At 46.5% G+C, this 15606-nt stretch overlaps 1 protein-coding gene across 2 annotated transcripts in view; it reads left to right on the top strand.

Moving 5' to 3' along the window:
• The window catches only part of khdrbs3 (KH domain containing, RNA binding, signal transduction associated 3), a 79440-nt gene extending 64438 nt beyond the window's left edge, over positions 1–15002 (top strand). The window contains exons 8-11 of one of the 2 annotated variants that reach the window (XR_003974623.1): positions 9228–9280; positions 11548–11687; positions 13580–13637; positions 14215–15002. Coding sequence is in view for 1 of the 2 variants with exons in the window: in XM_030348014.1 (XP_030203874.1) it covers positions 9228–9280; positions 11548–11639 (145 nt within the window). In the remaining variant the exon portion in view is untranslated. Of the gene's footprint in view, positions 1–9227; positions 9281–11547; positions 12625–13579; positions 13638–14214 lie in introns of those variants that run through there. The other variant, XM_030348014.1, reaches the window with a different exon arrangement.
• The last annotated feature ends 604 nt before the right edge of the window (positions 15003–15606 follow it).

The raw sequence follows: 15606 nt of genomic DNA, 5'->3' as shown, positions 1-15606 counted from the left end.
TACAGTATAAGGGTTTGTTGGATGCCACTGCTGTTGGTGTGCCAGAAGGTGCTCTATGACGCCCTGTACAGTAGGATTACTCCTCTGCGCTGAGGCTTGTTTTTCACGCCTCGCAAGACCTTGCAGAAATTGGGCTGACTGCTGTCAGTTAGTTGACATCTTATTTTGTGGAGCCGTAGTATAATGTGGATTATGTAAAGGGCTTTGTACCCAAAGGAGGTACAAAAGTAAACATTGTGCGTTTTTTAATGCAATTACATAGTGTCCATGGTGATCGTCAACAGAATACATTTGTTGTAAAAATACAGAATTACTGTCAGTGGTTAAATGACAGCGGGTATAATGCTGATTTTTTTTAGCCATTATAATACAAGAGGAACGGACAAAGCTCTCTCTTTTTGCTTTGTTCGTCGTCTTCTTATCTCGCTGCCTTGAGCCGAAAGGTAGTGGTGGTGGTCATGGAGAGCCCAGCTGGAGCGGGTATACCCGGGTACCCGGGGAAGCAGAGTGAAGGGCAGGCTAAACACGGACAAGTCAGCCCCTAACAATGCTGGGGCTGCCTAGAGCAGCTCAGAATCACCCATCTGAGCTCTGACTGTGTGGCAGAATTTCACTAGCTGGAGGATAACAAGCAAAGCAATTTACCATCCATCTCTCTCTCTGTCTCTCTCTCTCTCGCTCTTTCGCACGCCCTCTCTCTACCTCTCTCTTTCTTACTCTCGCACTCTGTGTGTGTGCGTGTGTGTGTGTGTGTGTGTGTGTGTGTGTGTGTGTGTGTGTGTGTGTGTGTGTGTGTGTGTGTGTGTGTGTGTGTGTGTGTGTGTGTGTGTGTGCGTCTCTCTCTCTATCTCTCTCTCTCTCTCTCTCTCTCTCTCTCTCTTTGTTTCTCTCGCACTCTGTTTGTGCGTGTGTCTCTCTCTCTCTCTCTCTCTCTCTCTCTCTCTCTCTCTCTCTCTCTCTCTCTCTCTCTCTCTCTCTCTCTCTCTCTCTATCTCTCTCTCTCTGTATCTCTCTCTCTCTCTCTCTCTCTGCCTCTCGCTCTCTATCATGATATCAGCCTAGGGAGCCCGAAGGCAGGAGCGAGGGCCCCGCCATTAGTTGTGAGGGAGGACTGGGGCTTTCTGAAACGCTGCTGCACTTTAAACAGGATGTAATACTGCACCAAAGTTCAGACTTTATGTGCCTATTAATTCATTTCAACAAAATCTGACACACAAGAAATCCGTATTGTGTCGCATGACGATATAAATCATCAGGTGCTGACGCATTTTGAAAAAAGAATGAACAAACACACCAACAATGGGACAATATTGAATATGAGGACAAGATTTAACTATAAAAAGGATATTGAACATTCAATGAGAACGCAGGGCTTTCTTGAAAGAACAGAAAAATATTTAGCTACGAAACCCCAAAAACTGGGAGCAAACGAAGCATTCCAACGAGGAGGGACTAACGAACTATGAGAGAGAGTGGAGAGTGACATCATCTCAGGAGGCCGTGCGCGGTGTGTAAGGTCAAGGAGATTGCAGCGCAGACTGGTGCTCATTTGTATGAGCAGGGAGAGAGGGAGGGAGAGGGAGAGACAGGGCTAATCCCTCATAGGGGAGGGGAGAGGGAGGACAGGCGTTTGGGACCGGCCCGGCCAGGCCCGGACACCGGCCCGCGAGAAGGTCAGTCTGAGGGCGATGACGAAGAAGGGCGATGATGACGATGGTGATGGCGGCGTTGATGGCGGTGGCCGCCTTTGGAGCGGTTGGTTATTTTATGTTTGACACCTGAGAGACAGCGAGGCGGTGAAGCGTCCCTCTCTCCTCCTCGCAGAGGGACCGCTACATTGTCCTCAAGGTCCCGAAGCGCCTCCGTGGAAAATAAAATAAAAGGGAGAGCGAGAGAGGTGGACAGCGGTGGGGCAGCTTTAAAGGTCAGATCTGAAATGGTGCGGAGGTACAGAATATGTACTCTGTTGAAAGGACTTAAAGTGCCAGTGAACCCCAAATAGTGTTATTTTTGTTTGAAACACTTCCTCTATGATCTTTAACATCATAATATATGCCTTTTGCGGTCTAAAATGAGACAATCATTCCGATTTTTTTTGTTTTAAACCGAACTCAGGACACTTTTTTACTGATGTGAAATTGTACTAAGACGTCACAATAAAGTGATGTGATGTGTGTGTGTGTGTTTGTGTGTGTGTGTGTGTGTGTGTGTGTGTGTGTGTGTGTGTGTGTGTGTGTGTGTGTGTGTGTGTGTGTGTGTGTGTGTGTGTGTGTGTGTGTGTGTGTGTGTGTGTGTGTGTGTTTGTATATGTGTGTATGTCTGTGTGAGCGTTTTCTGTGGAAATACTTTTAATGAGGAGTTTCAACATCTATATTTCGGGGAATAAATGTCTAACTATGATGGGTTAGAGTAGCCAATCACATTCTGGGATATGATGGCCATGGCTGGCTCCGCCCACTAAGTCCCAAAAAGAGAACCTTTGTGCGAGCAGAAAGAAAATCAGCGAGCAGCAGGAGAACGAAGACAGCCTCTGTCCACAAGGGGGAGCGTGCTGCTTCACTTCATGTGTGCGCTCAATTATTGATTTTCTCCTCACAGGCTTTATTACTGCTCTCGCGAGGACAGAAATACCGCTCTCGAGTGCAGTAAAAGCGCTCGCAATAGTAATTACTGTGCACGGTTGGTTAGTTGTGCGGGCAGTGCACGCAGTCATTTTTGGTTCGTGAGTTCTGGCAGTGCTATGCCGCAAAACCAGGACACCGTTTTTTTTGGGTCGTAGTTTGCCTCAATATGTGTCGCTTGAGGCTGGAGTCTGATAGATGTCAAGTTCCATTTTTGGACTGGAGAAGTATACAATAGATTTGTTTCACCTGTGAAATAAGAAGAGTAAGAGTTACCACAGGTAGGCAGAGGTTGGACTGGGGGAGCTTCACAATCAGCCACCATGTAGCGAAGTCGGCCTTGGGTATCCCAGAGGACAGTTTCAATTTCAAGCCATAATATGTGCTTATTTTTTTAATAATGATTATATACATTTTTATTTGTAGCGCACTTTACATTCAAAAATCTCAAAGTGCTACAGTTTAAGAGAGAAAAAAGGGTTGTTAAAACATATAATACATATACAGTAAAAGAGAAATTAGAAAAGGCTTTTTTAAAAAGATAAGTCTTAAGGTTTCGTTTAAAAACAGCTGTAGTCTGTGGGGCCTTCAGGTGGTCAGGGAGGGCGTTCCATAGTCTTGGTGCAGCAGCGGAGAAAGTCCGATCGCCTATGGTGCGGAGCTTGGTCTTAGGTGGTCTGAGGGTGTCTGCTGATGCAGAGAGGTGGTCTGGGGGATGAGGAGCTCCTGGAGGTATGGGGGGGGTTATGTCCGTAAATGTACTGGTGGCTGAGGAGGGAGACCCTGTATTCAATTCTGAATGTGACTGGGAGCCAGTGAAGGGATTTGAGGATGGGGTTGATGTGTTCATATTTGCGCACCCTCATCAGGATCCTGGCAGCGCTGTTGTGTATGTACTGGAGCTTCTGGATGCTCTTGCCAGAGATCCCGATGAGGAGTGCATTGCAGTAAGGCCTAAAAAATTTTTTTGTTTGGTTCCGGTTTCCGACCGACCCTGTAAATTTATGTGCGACCCAAATTATTTTATGAGTTTTATAAAAAAAAAAGTTTTATAATTAATCCAACCTGGAGGAGACAAAGGCGTAGACGAGTCTCTCTGTATCTGCCTGGGTGAGTGTAGGCCGGAGTTTGGCAATGTTTTTGAGGTGGTAGAATGCGGTCTCGCAGAGGTGATTGATGTGGGTGTCATAGTTCAGTTGCTGGTCCATTTGAACACCCAGGTTGGTGACAGATGTGGAAGGGGGAATGTTTTGGCCAGATAAAGTGATATTGGTGACGTTGGAGGAGCGGAGCTGATGTGGTGTGCTGATGAGGATGGCTTCTGTTGTAGAGTTGTTTAATTGAAGAAAGATGAGCTTCATCCACGCCTCTATCTCCTCCAGGCAGGTGGTCAGTGTGGATGTTGGCAGGGGGCAAGAAGAAGTGGGGCTGGTTCTGAGGTACAGCTGTGTGTCATCAGCATAGCAATGATAAGATAACCCATGCCTGCTGATGACGCTGCCCTTGACACTAATGGAGAAAAGGGTGGGGCCCAACACGTCGCCCTGGGGGACACCGCAGGTGACACTGTGGGTGAGTGATTTTGCTTTGCCCAGGGCGACGTGCTCGATTCTGCCGGTGAGGTAAGAGGTGAACCAGTTGTGTGTATTTCTTGTGAGTCCAACGGTGTATTGCAGGTGGTGGAGGAGGATATTGTGGTCGACAAGTGTGTGTCAAAAGCGGCTGTTAAATCCAAGAGGATGAGAAGTGATGGGGAACCGGTGTCTGCTGCCATCAGGAGGTCGTTGGTGACCCTGACCAAAGCAGTTTCTGTACTAGGGCAGGGCAGAAACCAGACTGAAATTTCTCAAACTGATTATTTTGTATGAGATGATCCTGAAGTTGTGCTGCAACTGTTTTCTCCAAAGCCTTTGACAGGAACGGAAGATTGGAAATGGGCCTTTAGTTGGAGAGAACTTCTGGATCCAGGGTGGGTTTTTTCACTAGTGGTCTGACAACAGTAATTTTTAATGCAGGCGGGATATGGCCAGCCAGGAGGGAGTGGTTTATGATCTTGGTGATGAGTGGAGGGACAGCAGAGATGTTGGTCTTCAGCAGGGCTGAAGGGAAGGGGTCCAGTGCACAGGTGGACAGTTTTTATTGCATAGTATGCTGTAAAATGTGCCTGTGCTCTGTTAATTCTTTTATAAATTCAATTTCTCTCATTCCCTTCCTTTGTCTAGTGAGGACAGTGGCAGGGAGTTGGCTGTAGCAATCAGAGCATTTCATTTCTGGCGACAATTTGTGTCCTTTGGGATAGGTTACCCCCTATGAAAACATTAGCAAACTGGGCCTGGGAACCTGAAGCTCGCTCTCTCTCTCTTTCTCTCTCTCTCTCTCTCTCTCTCTCTCTCTCTCTCTCTCTCTCTCTCTCTCTCTCTCTCTCTCTCTCTCTCTCTCTCTCTCTCTCTCTCTCTCCATATGTCTCTCTCTCGCTCTCTCTCTCTCGCTCTCTCTCTCTCGCTCTCTCTCTCTCCATATGTCTCTCTCTCGCTCTCTCTCTCTCTCTCTCTCTCTCTCTCTCTCTCTCTCTCTCTCTCTCTCTCTCTCTCTCTCTCTCTCTCTCTCTCTCTCTCCATATGTCTCTCTCTCTCACTCTCTCTCTCTCTCTCGCGCTCTCTCTCGCGCTCTCCCTCCCTATGTCTCTCTCCCTCGCGCTCTCTCTCTCTCCCATGTCTCTCTCTCTCTCTCTCTCTCTCTCTCTCTCTCTCTCTCTCTCGCTCTCTTTGTCACTCTCGCTCTCTCTTTCATAGTCTCTCTCTCTCTCTCTCTCTCTCTGTCTCTCTCTCAGTCAGTCTGTCTGTCTGTGCTATATCAGGTCAGGGCGCTGGTGTCTCCGATCCATCTCTCTAAATGCCCTACTGGTTTGGTTTGAATTCATCATGCTGGCGGACTGGAAGAATAATGGCCGATCTCAGATAACACAGACCACCAGGGAACCAGGGACGTGTACTACATCGCTCAGATTAAACACAGCCATCTGTTTCAACCCGGCCCCCCACACCCCCTTCCAAAATGGCGCCATCAAAACTCCAAACAGGACCCAGTTCTTAGCATTGGATCGGTGTGTGTGTGTGGGGGGGGGGGGGGGCAGAATAGCATCGCACACCTGCAGCAACGGTTAAGGACTCAGGGTGAAGTGTCCTGATTGGTGGACTCTGGTCACGTGACCCGTGGCATGTAGCACCGTGCACGTTTGAGCGTCCGGGCCAGGAGTCTTTATTTCTCCCATTTCTTTTTGCTCCTCCTCCCCTCCCCCTCGTCTTTGGCCTGGTGGGCACTGGGGGGCACCGCAGAGCAGCGGACGCCTCACACTAATGAAGGTCAAATCAAAACTCAGCTGACCTATTTAGAAAGTCAAAGCCTTTTCACACCTCTGACAGGGCCAATGCATCCTCTGAGCTTCTACACCAACATCTCACTTAACGCACACACACACACACACACACACACACACACACACACACACACACACACACACACACACACACACACACACACACACACACACACACACACACACACACACACACACACACGTGGCACTCTTATCTGATGATTCTCATGTAATATATATAGATAGTCGGCCTCATCTCGGATTTTCCTGTTTTCCTAACCAATTCATATCACAACCTAAAACCTTTTTATTTATTTATTTTTTAACACATTTGCATGAGGGTCTGCAAGTGTGTAAGAAATATGAATAATCTGAATAGATAGGGTAATACTTAATTTTAAGAAACATAATTTTAAGGCTTTGTGCTGTTATGGACTGTGAAGTGAGACAGGAAAGTGGTTTGGAGAAGAGGGGGCGTGAAATGTAGCATGGGTGCCCAGGTGGGAATCAAACCTGGTTTGCTTCAAGGCCTCGTGCCTGCTGTGTCAGCCACGGAGGACCTTTATGTTCAGCTAAAAGTATAACTTGAAGGATTACATCAACAACAGTGTACCGTGAGTGTGTTTTTAACGCGGGGGGGTGAACAAATTAGAAATAATAAAACCACTGTTTGTTGATATGTAGCTCTAAAATTGGTATTAAGTCAGAACATATTTATTCCTTTACTCTCATTGTGAGTTATTGATTTATTTCTATACTTTACCGTCTGTTCAGACTCCTGTAGCGGCCTCCTTCGTTGAACGTAAACACATCTCTTGTAATACTTAATAGGCGCGTTCACAACTCCCCCAAATGTGTTCGGAAGGCGCCACATTAAGCGTAGATGTGTTGACATCGCGCTGACACGTGCCAGGGATTCAACCCTGGGTTGTCAGGAGGGCGGCATCACCGACGCAGACCAACTGGGGTTACGAGTGCCGAGGAACACAGTGGCGTCGATGGACGGATATTGATGAAACGTCATGGCCCCTGGAATTAGAAGTTCCTGACAGCTTTTGTTGCAGCCTTCTGGTTAGCACAGAGAATGGGTAGTAGCACGCGGCTGTCAGCCTTAGCAGGAGGCTGCCGTCACTCTTGACTTTTTCTTGATCATGCAGGGAAATGTATGTAAAAAAATATATATATCAACCTTCGCTCGTAGTTTCTGTTAGACGAATAGCATAAGATGTTGGTGAGGATATATTTGATGGTTTAACAGAAGGGTTTGCGAGACCTTGTTCTAACTAGCGTTAAGGGTTTGTTTTTGTATGTTAGGGATTTGGATTGTGGGGTTTGTCAAATAGGAGGGCGAGGCTGAATGTATTTATACAGATTAGCCATGAATTGGCGTGGCAGACGAATCCACTCTATCACGTCCCCCAGATTTGATTGTGTGTTCTGAAGGGTAGCATTACTCTGGGAGCCCCCCGGGGTTTTGAGCGCCGTGTGAAATCGAATTATTTGGCATCATGAAGGGTCGTGTCACAGTGTACACAACCTGACATGCTAAAACATGCTTCTGACTGTAGCACCGCCGCCTCCCTCCTCCCGCCCCCCCGCAGCGAGGGATGTCTGAGATATGCCGTGATATGACATGGCCCCCAGATGTGTGGCTGCACCTACGTGGGGTGGCGTGATGGGGAAGAGCCTGTCTTCAGAGAAGCCATAGAGGGCCTTCATTTGCTCAAAGGCGAGGGACAGTATATGGCGTGGAGGGCGGGGGGGTGAGGAGGCTCCTTCCAAAGTTGAATTCCTGACCTCAGCAAATATGTATGCTTACCCACACGCAAAAAGCCACAAAGCTATTTGTCCATGTCTGGGTGTTTGTGTGTGTTTGTCGATGTGTATGTGTGTGTATGTTTGTGTGTGTGTGTGTGTGTGTGTGTGTGTGTGTGTGTGTGTGTGTGTGTCTGTGTGTGTCTGTGTGTTCCTGTATAACTTAATATGTCTTCTGCTAAGCAGTGGTCTTAATAGTTTGACGAGAAGAAAGACATCACAGAAAAACAGTGAACATGGAGCGGATGCAGTTCTGATCATTCAACCTTCAGCCATCGGACTGCTCACTCACACGTACATATATATATATATATATAGTTATAGCTATAGTTATAGTTACATATATATATATATACGTATATATATATATATATATATATATATTTATTTTCTATTTTTGTCATGTGGCAGCTTACCGTCACAGCCACCTCGGCTGACACTTTCCTAATCCGGTGAGGAAGAGGGCGAGGGGAGCCTGGCCGTCTACAGCAGGCCGACTGACAGGCGGGGGGGGGGGGGGGGGGAGGGGGGGGGGGAGGGAGAGAGGGAGGGAGAGGGGAGAGAGAGAGAGAGAGAGAGAGAGAAGGACCCAGCTGGGACGGCCAGCGTCAGCCCGCTGGAAACCTGATGATGAATTGCCGGGGCTGAGTGATAGCAGTGTTACTCAATGATACCCCGGCAGGATTGTTCTGTCAGTCTGTCACCGGGGGAGGAGGATGCCAGAGGATAAATAAATATAGAAAGAGGGCGCCGGGAAAACGGACCGCTGCGCAACAAGCAAAGCACCAATATACCCCCCCCCCCCCCCCCCCCTCCCCCCCTCCCGTATTTCCATTTTTCCGTTTTTTTATTTTTTTATTAAGGCTATTTTTTCATTAAGGTTGCCATCTCGTATGGATCTCCATATGAGCTGAGGTGGAAGTGGGAGCTTTTGGGGAGGAAAAGGAAATTGCCTTTGCAGTGCCGCAGATGCCTCCCCCGTTTGACTGATTATAACTCGTCTGGTGTTTGCGTTGGACCTTTTATGTATATATATATATATATATATATATATATATATATATATATATATATATATATGCATCTATATATATTTATATATTTGCAGCATTTGCAGCATAGCAAATGACAACATTTGTTCTTTGTGATTTTGTTTCGATATTTTGTCCCTCATAGCGAGGGCGCTGATGCGCACAGAGGACGGCGAGGGGCAGAATATCACTTTAATGTTGCGTGGCAATATAGCTGTTTACGTTTTATCAATTGATACTGAATTTGAAATATCTGATGTCATCTCCTTATAACTGTTATTTTATGCGAGGGGAAATCGATTTACCCGTCCCAGATCTTCGTATTATTCTTATTTTGGCAAACAAACAAACAACTAACTGTGTAAATATTCTCTTATTTCATAGCTCCGAGGACTACTATGAATACGGTCACAGTGGAGAGTCGTATGAATCCTATGGTGAGTAGTTTAATTTGAATATCCTGTTTGGTTTCATAAAACAGGCATAAATAGTCATGCGTGGAGGATTAAATATCAAGAAAAAGGTGGACATTGTGAGGGGCAGGGGGCGGTGAGGGAGTGTCCTGGCTGTGTATCTGGAGGGAGGGGGCCGTGATGGAGAGGATGCTTGGTCTTGGCGATGGGTGGCAAGAGATTTGCATCTGCGTATCAGGAGGCGCTGTGTAGGAGTAGGTGGCAGAGGTCGGTGAAGGTAGGAGGGAGCGGAGCTGTGCAGAGCGCTGTGGCTGGCGGGAGGCGGTTAGACACCAAGCATTGGTTTTTTGATGGGGAGCCAGTGGAGGCTTTTGGAGGACAGGAGTTGACTTGATCTCTGATCAAGCCTGTGTGTGTGGGAGACAGCAAGAGTACGATTCGGATGTGCAGTGGTGGTTTGTTAGGAACCGGGGGTGATATTGTCATGCATGACGCAATCGCAGTAGCCCAGCGGTGCGGTTCCAATGCACGAGCCGCAGTGAGAGGCAGAGGTAGGTAGAATCAATGGCAATAGTGTGACTAAGGGGGAGGCATACAGGAACGGGCCGGACATTGATCCCTGGGGCACACCCTAGGAGACGGGCTGGGGTAGACTTACAGTTATTGATGTTGATGAACTGGAGTCTGTCGGCAAGGTATCATCTGAACCAGCAGAGCGTTTTCGTCAGCGATGCTGGACAAGAAGTTTTGAAATTGGGGATGGGAAGGATGTGTATCTCGATTCTGTCAGACGCAATGCAAGATGGTTGAGGGAGCCCACGTCTGAGGAGAGGCGGTGGTCGACGCGACGGCTTTCAGTGGCTGTTTCGGTGCTTTGTATTCGCCTGTATACAGAGCTGCTGGAAGTCAAATGTGTAACGTGGTAGCTTTTTCATCAATAACATCGACGTGACACAGTCTGAGAGGTGAAAAAGTGCAAACGTATTATCATCCCAAGGTGTCCCAGACTCATTGTTAGATCACCTGGTCACACCTCGCTTATCCTTAATTTAACAAGGTTTATTTAAATGATTGCTGTTTCAATTGTGTCTTATTTTAAAGCACACATTTTTGGGCGTCAAAATCAACAGAAAGTCTTCTGCCTTCTCTAATGGAGCCTATAGGTTAAGTTGACAACAATAAGAATAAATGAAACTAAGCGTTCGCTCATTGAACCAGTCAAACCTAAAGACGGAGAGCTTGGCCGTTCCAAGCAAAACATCCAGGTAAACAATGGAGCTGACAGACACCTGTCTTCAGAGACGCCATGGTTACCGCGGTCTATTTCTTGAATGCCGGCGGTCGGTTAAAAGGTGAAAAAAGTAATTATAGGTTGTATAATTAAGCAGTATTGGCTATAGGCTTCCAGTGGACAACCCTGTCACCAGGAGACGACGGGATTAGGAAAAACACCAAACCTTTGTGAGACTGAGGGGTGGATGGATGGAGCTGGAGGAGGAGAGGGGAGGGGTGGTTCTGTATTGGCTCGCGCTTCAACAAAGGCCATCGATACGTGCGCTTGCACACTCACAGTGCCGTGGCGGCGTGAGATGCGCTAATGGTAATTGTGACCTTTTTGCTGAGAACGACTAAACTTCTTCTTTTCAAGGAGCCGTTTGATGTTTTGCGTTCAATAATCTGAGAGGCGATGTTTGGGGGGGTGTAAAGCGCAGTAGATGTTGTGCAGGGATGTGCCCTTTGCATTTGTTCACTTCAAAGGTGCAGAGTGTAGAACTCAGGGTCATCGAGCAGGACTGACATGGCAGACATGGAATATAACATTCTTATATATACAACTCTTCCACCATGTTTTATACCGTAGCATAGAAGGGATAAACGGCTCTACAGAGGACTTGTTTTAAGATTTTCAGTGGAATCACTATCAAACTTTTCAGCTATGACCTTAAGTTGTATGGACTAAATGACTAAGTACTATTTCTAAATCTACCAAGGGACCTCATCCCTTGACGCTTGGATACTCAATGTAGTCGTAGACAATGACATAACTTACACACTTGGTAAGTATTAGGGGTCCGCAGCATCTCCTCTGTCATTGGACAGGGAGAGGTGAGGGCGGGTCTTTAGTTGGAAACAATATGCAACCTCAACGCTAGATGTCACTAAATCTAAAACACTGCTCCTTTAAGATAGGTTAACCAGCAGGGGGAAAACACAGAGAATGCATTGCCTAATAAGCCAGGTTAAAGTCATCATCCAACATGTGTTTGTTCCCTCCTCCTTCTCTTTTCCAGGCCAGGAGGAGTGGGCAAACAACCGCACAAAGGCCCCGTCAGCACGCGCAGCTAAGGGCGTGTATCGGGATCAGCCATACTCCAGATATTGAACTGTTTATACATCCAGCACCTGAGTCTCCGCAGCTGTTCCAGCTCAAGTAATTTTTTTTTTTATGGACACTCCCTTTTTTTAGAAATGAAACGAAAAGTCCCCACTTAGCAGTGGATGGAGTCGGTGCCTGCCCCCCACGAGTCAAAGCTGTTTGGGCAGCTGGCAATGAAACTAATGGGTCGGCCATCTTCTTTGTCTCCTCAAAGACAAAGTTACCTGCTGTTGGGGATTGGTAACATGACTCGGTACATTAGGTTTCTCTCTCAGCGATGTGACTGTAAAGGATGACGTTAATGACATAACTCTAAATAACTATATAAGACGTAAACAAAATGAGGAGATTGTTGATAAGATGTATATAGACAGCTGTCACTGCGACCTAATTGACCACTCTCTGTACTTAGAACAACGAAGACTCTGATCACCTTTAAAATGTTGTAGTTTAGGTCCTGAGAAAAAGTGCAGTCTTTCTTTCTCTTTTCTTTTCTTCCCCTGAAGAGGTGATTTGGTGAAATGTTTCACTTGTAAATTATACCTTCACACAGGCATAACAAGAACGGTCCTTATGTATACATATTGTGTTGCTGTTTACTCCTTTTGTAAGATAATAGTACTTTAGTGTTAAAGGGCTTATAAAAGCATGGTTAATACCTGTGGAAAGTGTCAGCTGTTACCCTTCTCTTAAAGCCTAAGTAGTTGTCTAATCATTGCTCTCTTAATACAGTCCCTTTAATTCATCGTAAATAGGTGATCATATACTCTCTGTTAACCCGATAACATTAACTGCAAAATTCACACTAAATTTGATATTATTTGATTCTGGCTGTTATTCATTTAACCACGTTAATCAATCGTATCATGGAGAATGAATCAGTGATCCCCGAAATCTCGTGAGTTTTTGTTCAACCACGTTCATTTTAAGCTTATGTAAGCCCTTTAATGTTCTCTTCTTGGTTGATGCTGAATAAACATTTTGAAAGAAAGCCTTTTGTGTTCAAGACGGTAATTATGTTTATATTGTTGTTCCCTCTAAAAAGTTTTAAAAATTTAACCAATACAAAAAACACATAATCTAAACTAACAAAAAAAGCTATGAAACTTTCTAATCAGACTGTAATGTCAATTTAGAAGAAAGTCCCCATTCTACACCCTTTTTGATCCGAAGCAATGTGGAAGACATTGACTTTTACGGCCAATGCACTCAGCGGCACCAATGTGACTTTGTATGTGATGATTTCCACGGCGTATAGTTTCACACTGAATATCCTGAGAACGCATAGTGAATTTGCTTCGCAAGTATTTTCACACTGATGATCATTTCTCATTCATATATTACCCCCAGTTGGGTCTTGAGTATCCGCCTTAATACAAAACTCTCCATGATTTAAACCCAAAGTCTTGCCAATTTGCTTGTCCGTATATAATATGATGTGAAGAGAATAGCGATCACTTAGAGGCCGCCCACCCCAGGCGCTGATGCCACCCCTCCCCTACAGCTGACCGATGTGCAGAGAGAGAGAGAATGGCAGTAGCTGTTAATACAGACCTCCGGTCCACAAGGTAATCAAGCCCACCCACTTAACTTCACCCCTAATGTAGTTGGACATTAAACCCTCTCTAAAACGAAAACGAAAAAAAAAATGCAATTATCAATGCAATATTTTTTGTCCTCTGTCTCTTTCCGTAGTCTTTCCGTAATCTGCCCAGCAACTTGGGATAATTAGATTCCTTAAAAATGAAAAAAAAAAAAAAAGTGTGCTAAATAGAAGTAAGAATTTTATAATGAAATAAATTAAATTACTAAGTTAAAAAGTGTCCTTTATGAAGATGATTAACCATAAAATATAAATTAGCCAAGGATATGTCTTCATATTGTTACTGCTGACATCTATTTAGAGATCTCTACAGTCAAACCAACGATTTTATTTTGTTTTCTAGGTGGCTTCAAGGATTGCACCAGAAAATCCTCCTTTTGATTATCCCATGACTGTTAAAGGTATGTCATTTTTGTTTCATCATTTTACATTAACTTTGACATAATAGTTTACTCTGACCTTTTACATATACTCTGGCAGTATTCACAAAAATACACAATTTTATACCTCAGAAAAGTGTGTGTTTTTGCGTTCCTTTTTTTTGGAAACACAAAAAGATGAAAGAATCATCCCGAAAAAAGAAAAATAATCCCAGCTAGGGCAAACGGTCCTTCAGGATGAAAAACACATACAGGACATAACCCATTAGACTTCCTGTTATAACCTCCCACAATCCTCCTGGGCTCCCTGTGCCTATTGGAGCATGAGCCTCCCCTTATGTGCAGTGTCTTGCCTCTGCAATTAGTCTTAAAGAGCTCTCCGCAGAGAAGGGGCCCGTGTCATCGGAGTCCCAACGGGGGGCCCTTGTAGGACACCCTCCAGAGTTCCCCCGTGTGGGAGTGGAGCACTCCATCGATTTGTGCCAACGTCTTTAACCAATTCTGAAGCACTGCCCTGGTTGCTGTTTGTTCTTTTCATCCTGTTTGTTCCCTTATCTTTGTGTGCTTTCAATAACAGTTTGCTGTGTTTGTTTCCTAGGATGAACCAGACACACGGGCATCTCCTCCATTTAAAGTCCTGTAGCGTCACTGGACGCTTCGGGGTTTAGACAGAAATAAATGAACCCGGCAGTGGCGACGCCCCTTGGAAAGGTTGACGCCCCGTCATGTGACTCCAGGGCCCCCGGTTGGTTGTGGACGGCCCCGCCCCCACGCGGGAAACGATCTGAACGGCGGGCATGACGCCGCCACGCCCCCCGTCGCCTGAGGTCTCAGCCCGCGGGGACGGGGGGGGGAGCAGAACGAAGAAAGACCAAAAAGGAGCTAATGTGTGTATCACACTTCACCGTCTCCGGAAGAGGTTTGCGGGGGGAGGGGGGTGGGAAGCCGCTGGGTAAATGGACTGGCCTCGTCCGCCGGGGACACGCCGGAGAGCATTCTGTCATGGAGGGACGCAGGCGGGGTTTTGCTGCTCACACATTCAGCATAGCGTGTAGGGGAATGAGTGTGTGTGCTTGTGTGTGTGCATGTGTGTGCTGAACGGAGCGTGAACCCCTCACCCGCACGCACACTCACACATGTCCTTGTCTTGTTGGTTCAGGCTGTTAAGAGGGTTGTGACCCCATAATCAGAGACAGGAAGCACTGATTTAATGTACGGGAGATGGGGGGGGGGGAAATAATGCGATGCGCCCTCGGGTGTGACATCATACTTTCACCCAACTACGACAACCATGTAATTGCACCTTGTGTTTTTCATTAACCTATATCCAATCGAAGCAGATGAATAAATGATCCTGAAGGTGCCATGTAGGTTTTCCGAGAGAGAGAGAGGGGGGGGGGGGGGGGGGGGGGGGGGGTGGAGAGAGAGAGACAGAAGGGGGGAGGGGGAGAGAGAGAGAGAGAGGGGGGGGGGGGGGGGGGAGAGAGAGAGAGAGGGGGGAAGGGGGAGAGGTAGAGCGAGAGAGGGGGGGAGAGAGAGAGAGAAAGAGTATGATAGAGAGGGAGAGAGAGCAAAGTAGGGAGAGGGGGCGAGCGAGAGGGAAAAAAGAGAGAGAGGCAGAGGACGAGAGAGGGAGCTAGAAAGAGAGCGGGGGACAGAGAGAGGGAGTGAGAGAGTGAGGGAAATGGGGAGAGGGCTAGCTGGTGGCGAGGTGGGAAGAAGGGGTTGTTGCTCCTATAGCTAGGAGTATATATACCAATGAACACGATAGATACATTAGGATGGTGCACACACACACATGCACACACACACACACACACATACACACACACAACTCCATCGCCAATGTATTCTTTAACAGGAATTGACTAGAAAGGATATTACGATTGTGAAATAGCCAACCATGTTTGTGTTTGAGTGTGTGTGTGTGTGTGTGCGTGCGTGCGTGTGTGTGTGTGTATGTGTGTATGTTCGGGGGGGGGGGGGAAAG

This window comes from Gadus morhua, chromosome 22 (genome assembly GCF_902167405.1).
Source record: "Gadus morhua chromosome 22, gadMor3.0, whole genome shotgun sequence".
Lineage (NCBI taxonomy): Eukaryota > Metazoa > Chordata > Actinopteri > Gadiformes > Gadidae > Gadus > Gadus morhua.
Note: the sequence above shows the minus strand (reverse complement) of the source record. Positions and strands in the feature narration are given on the sequence as shown.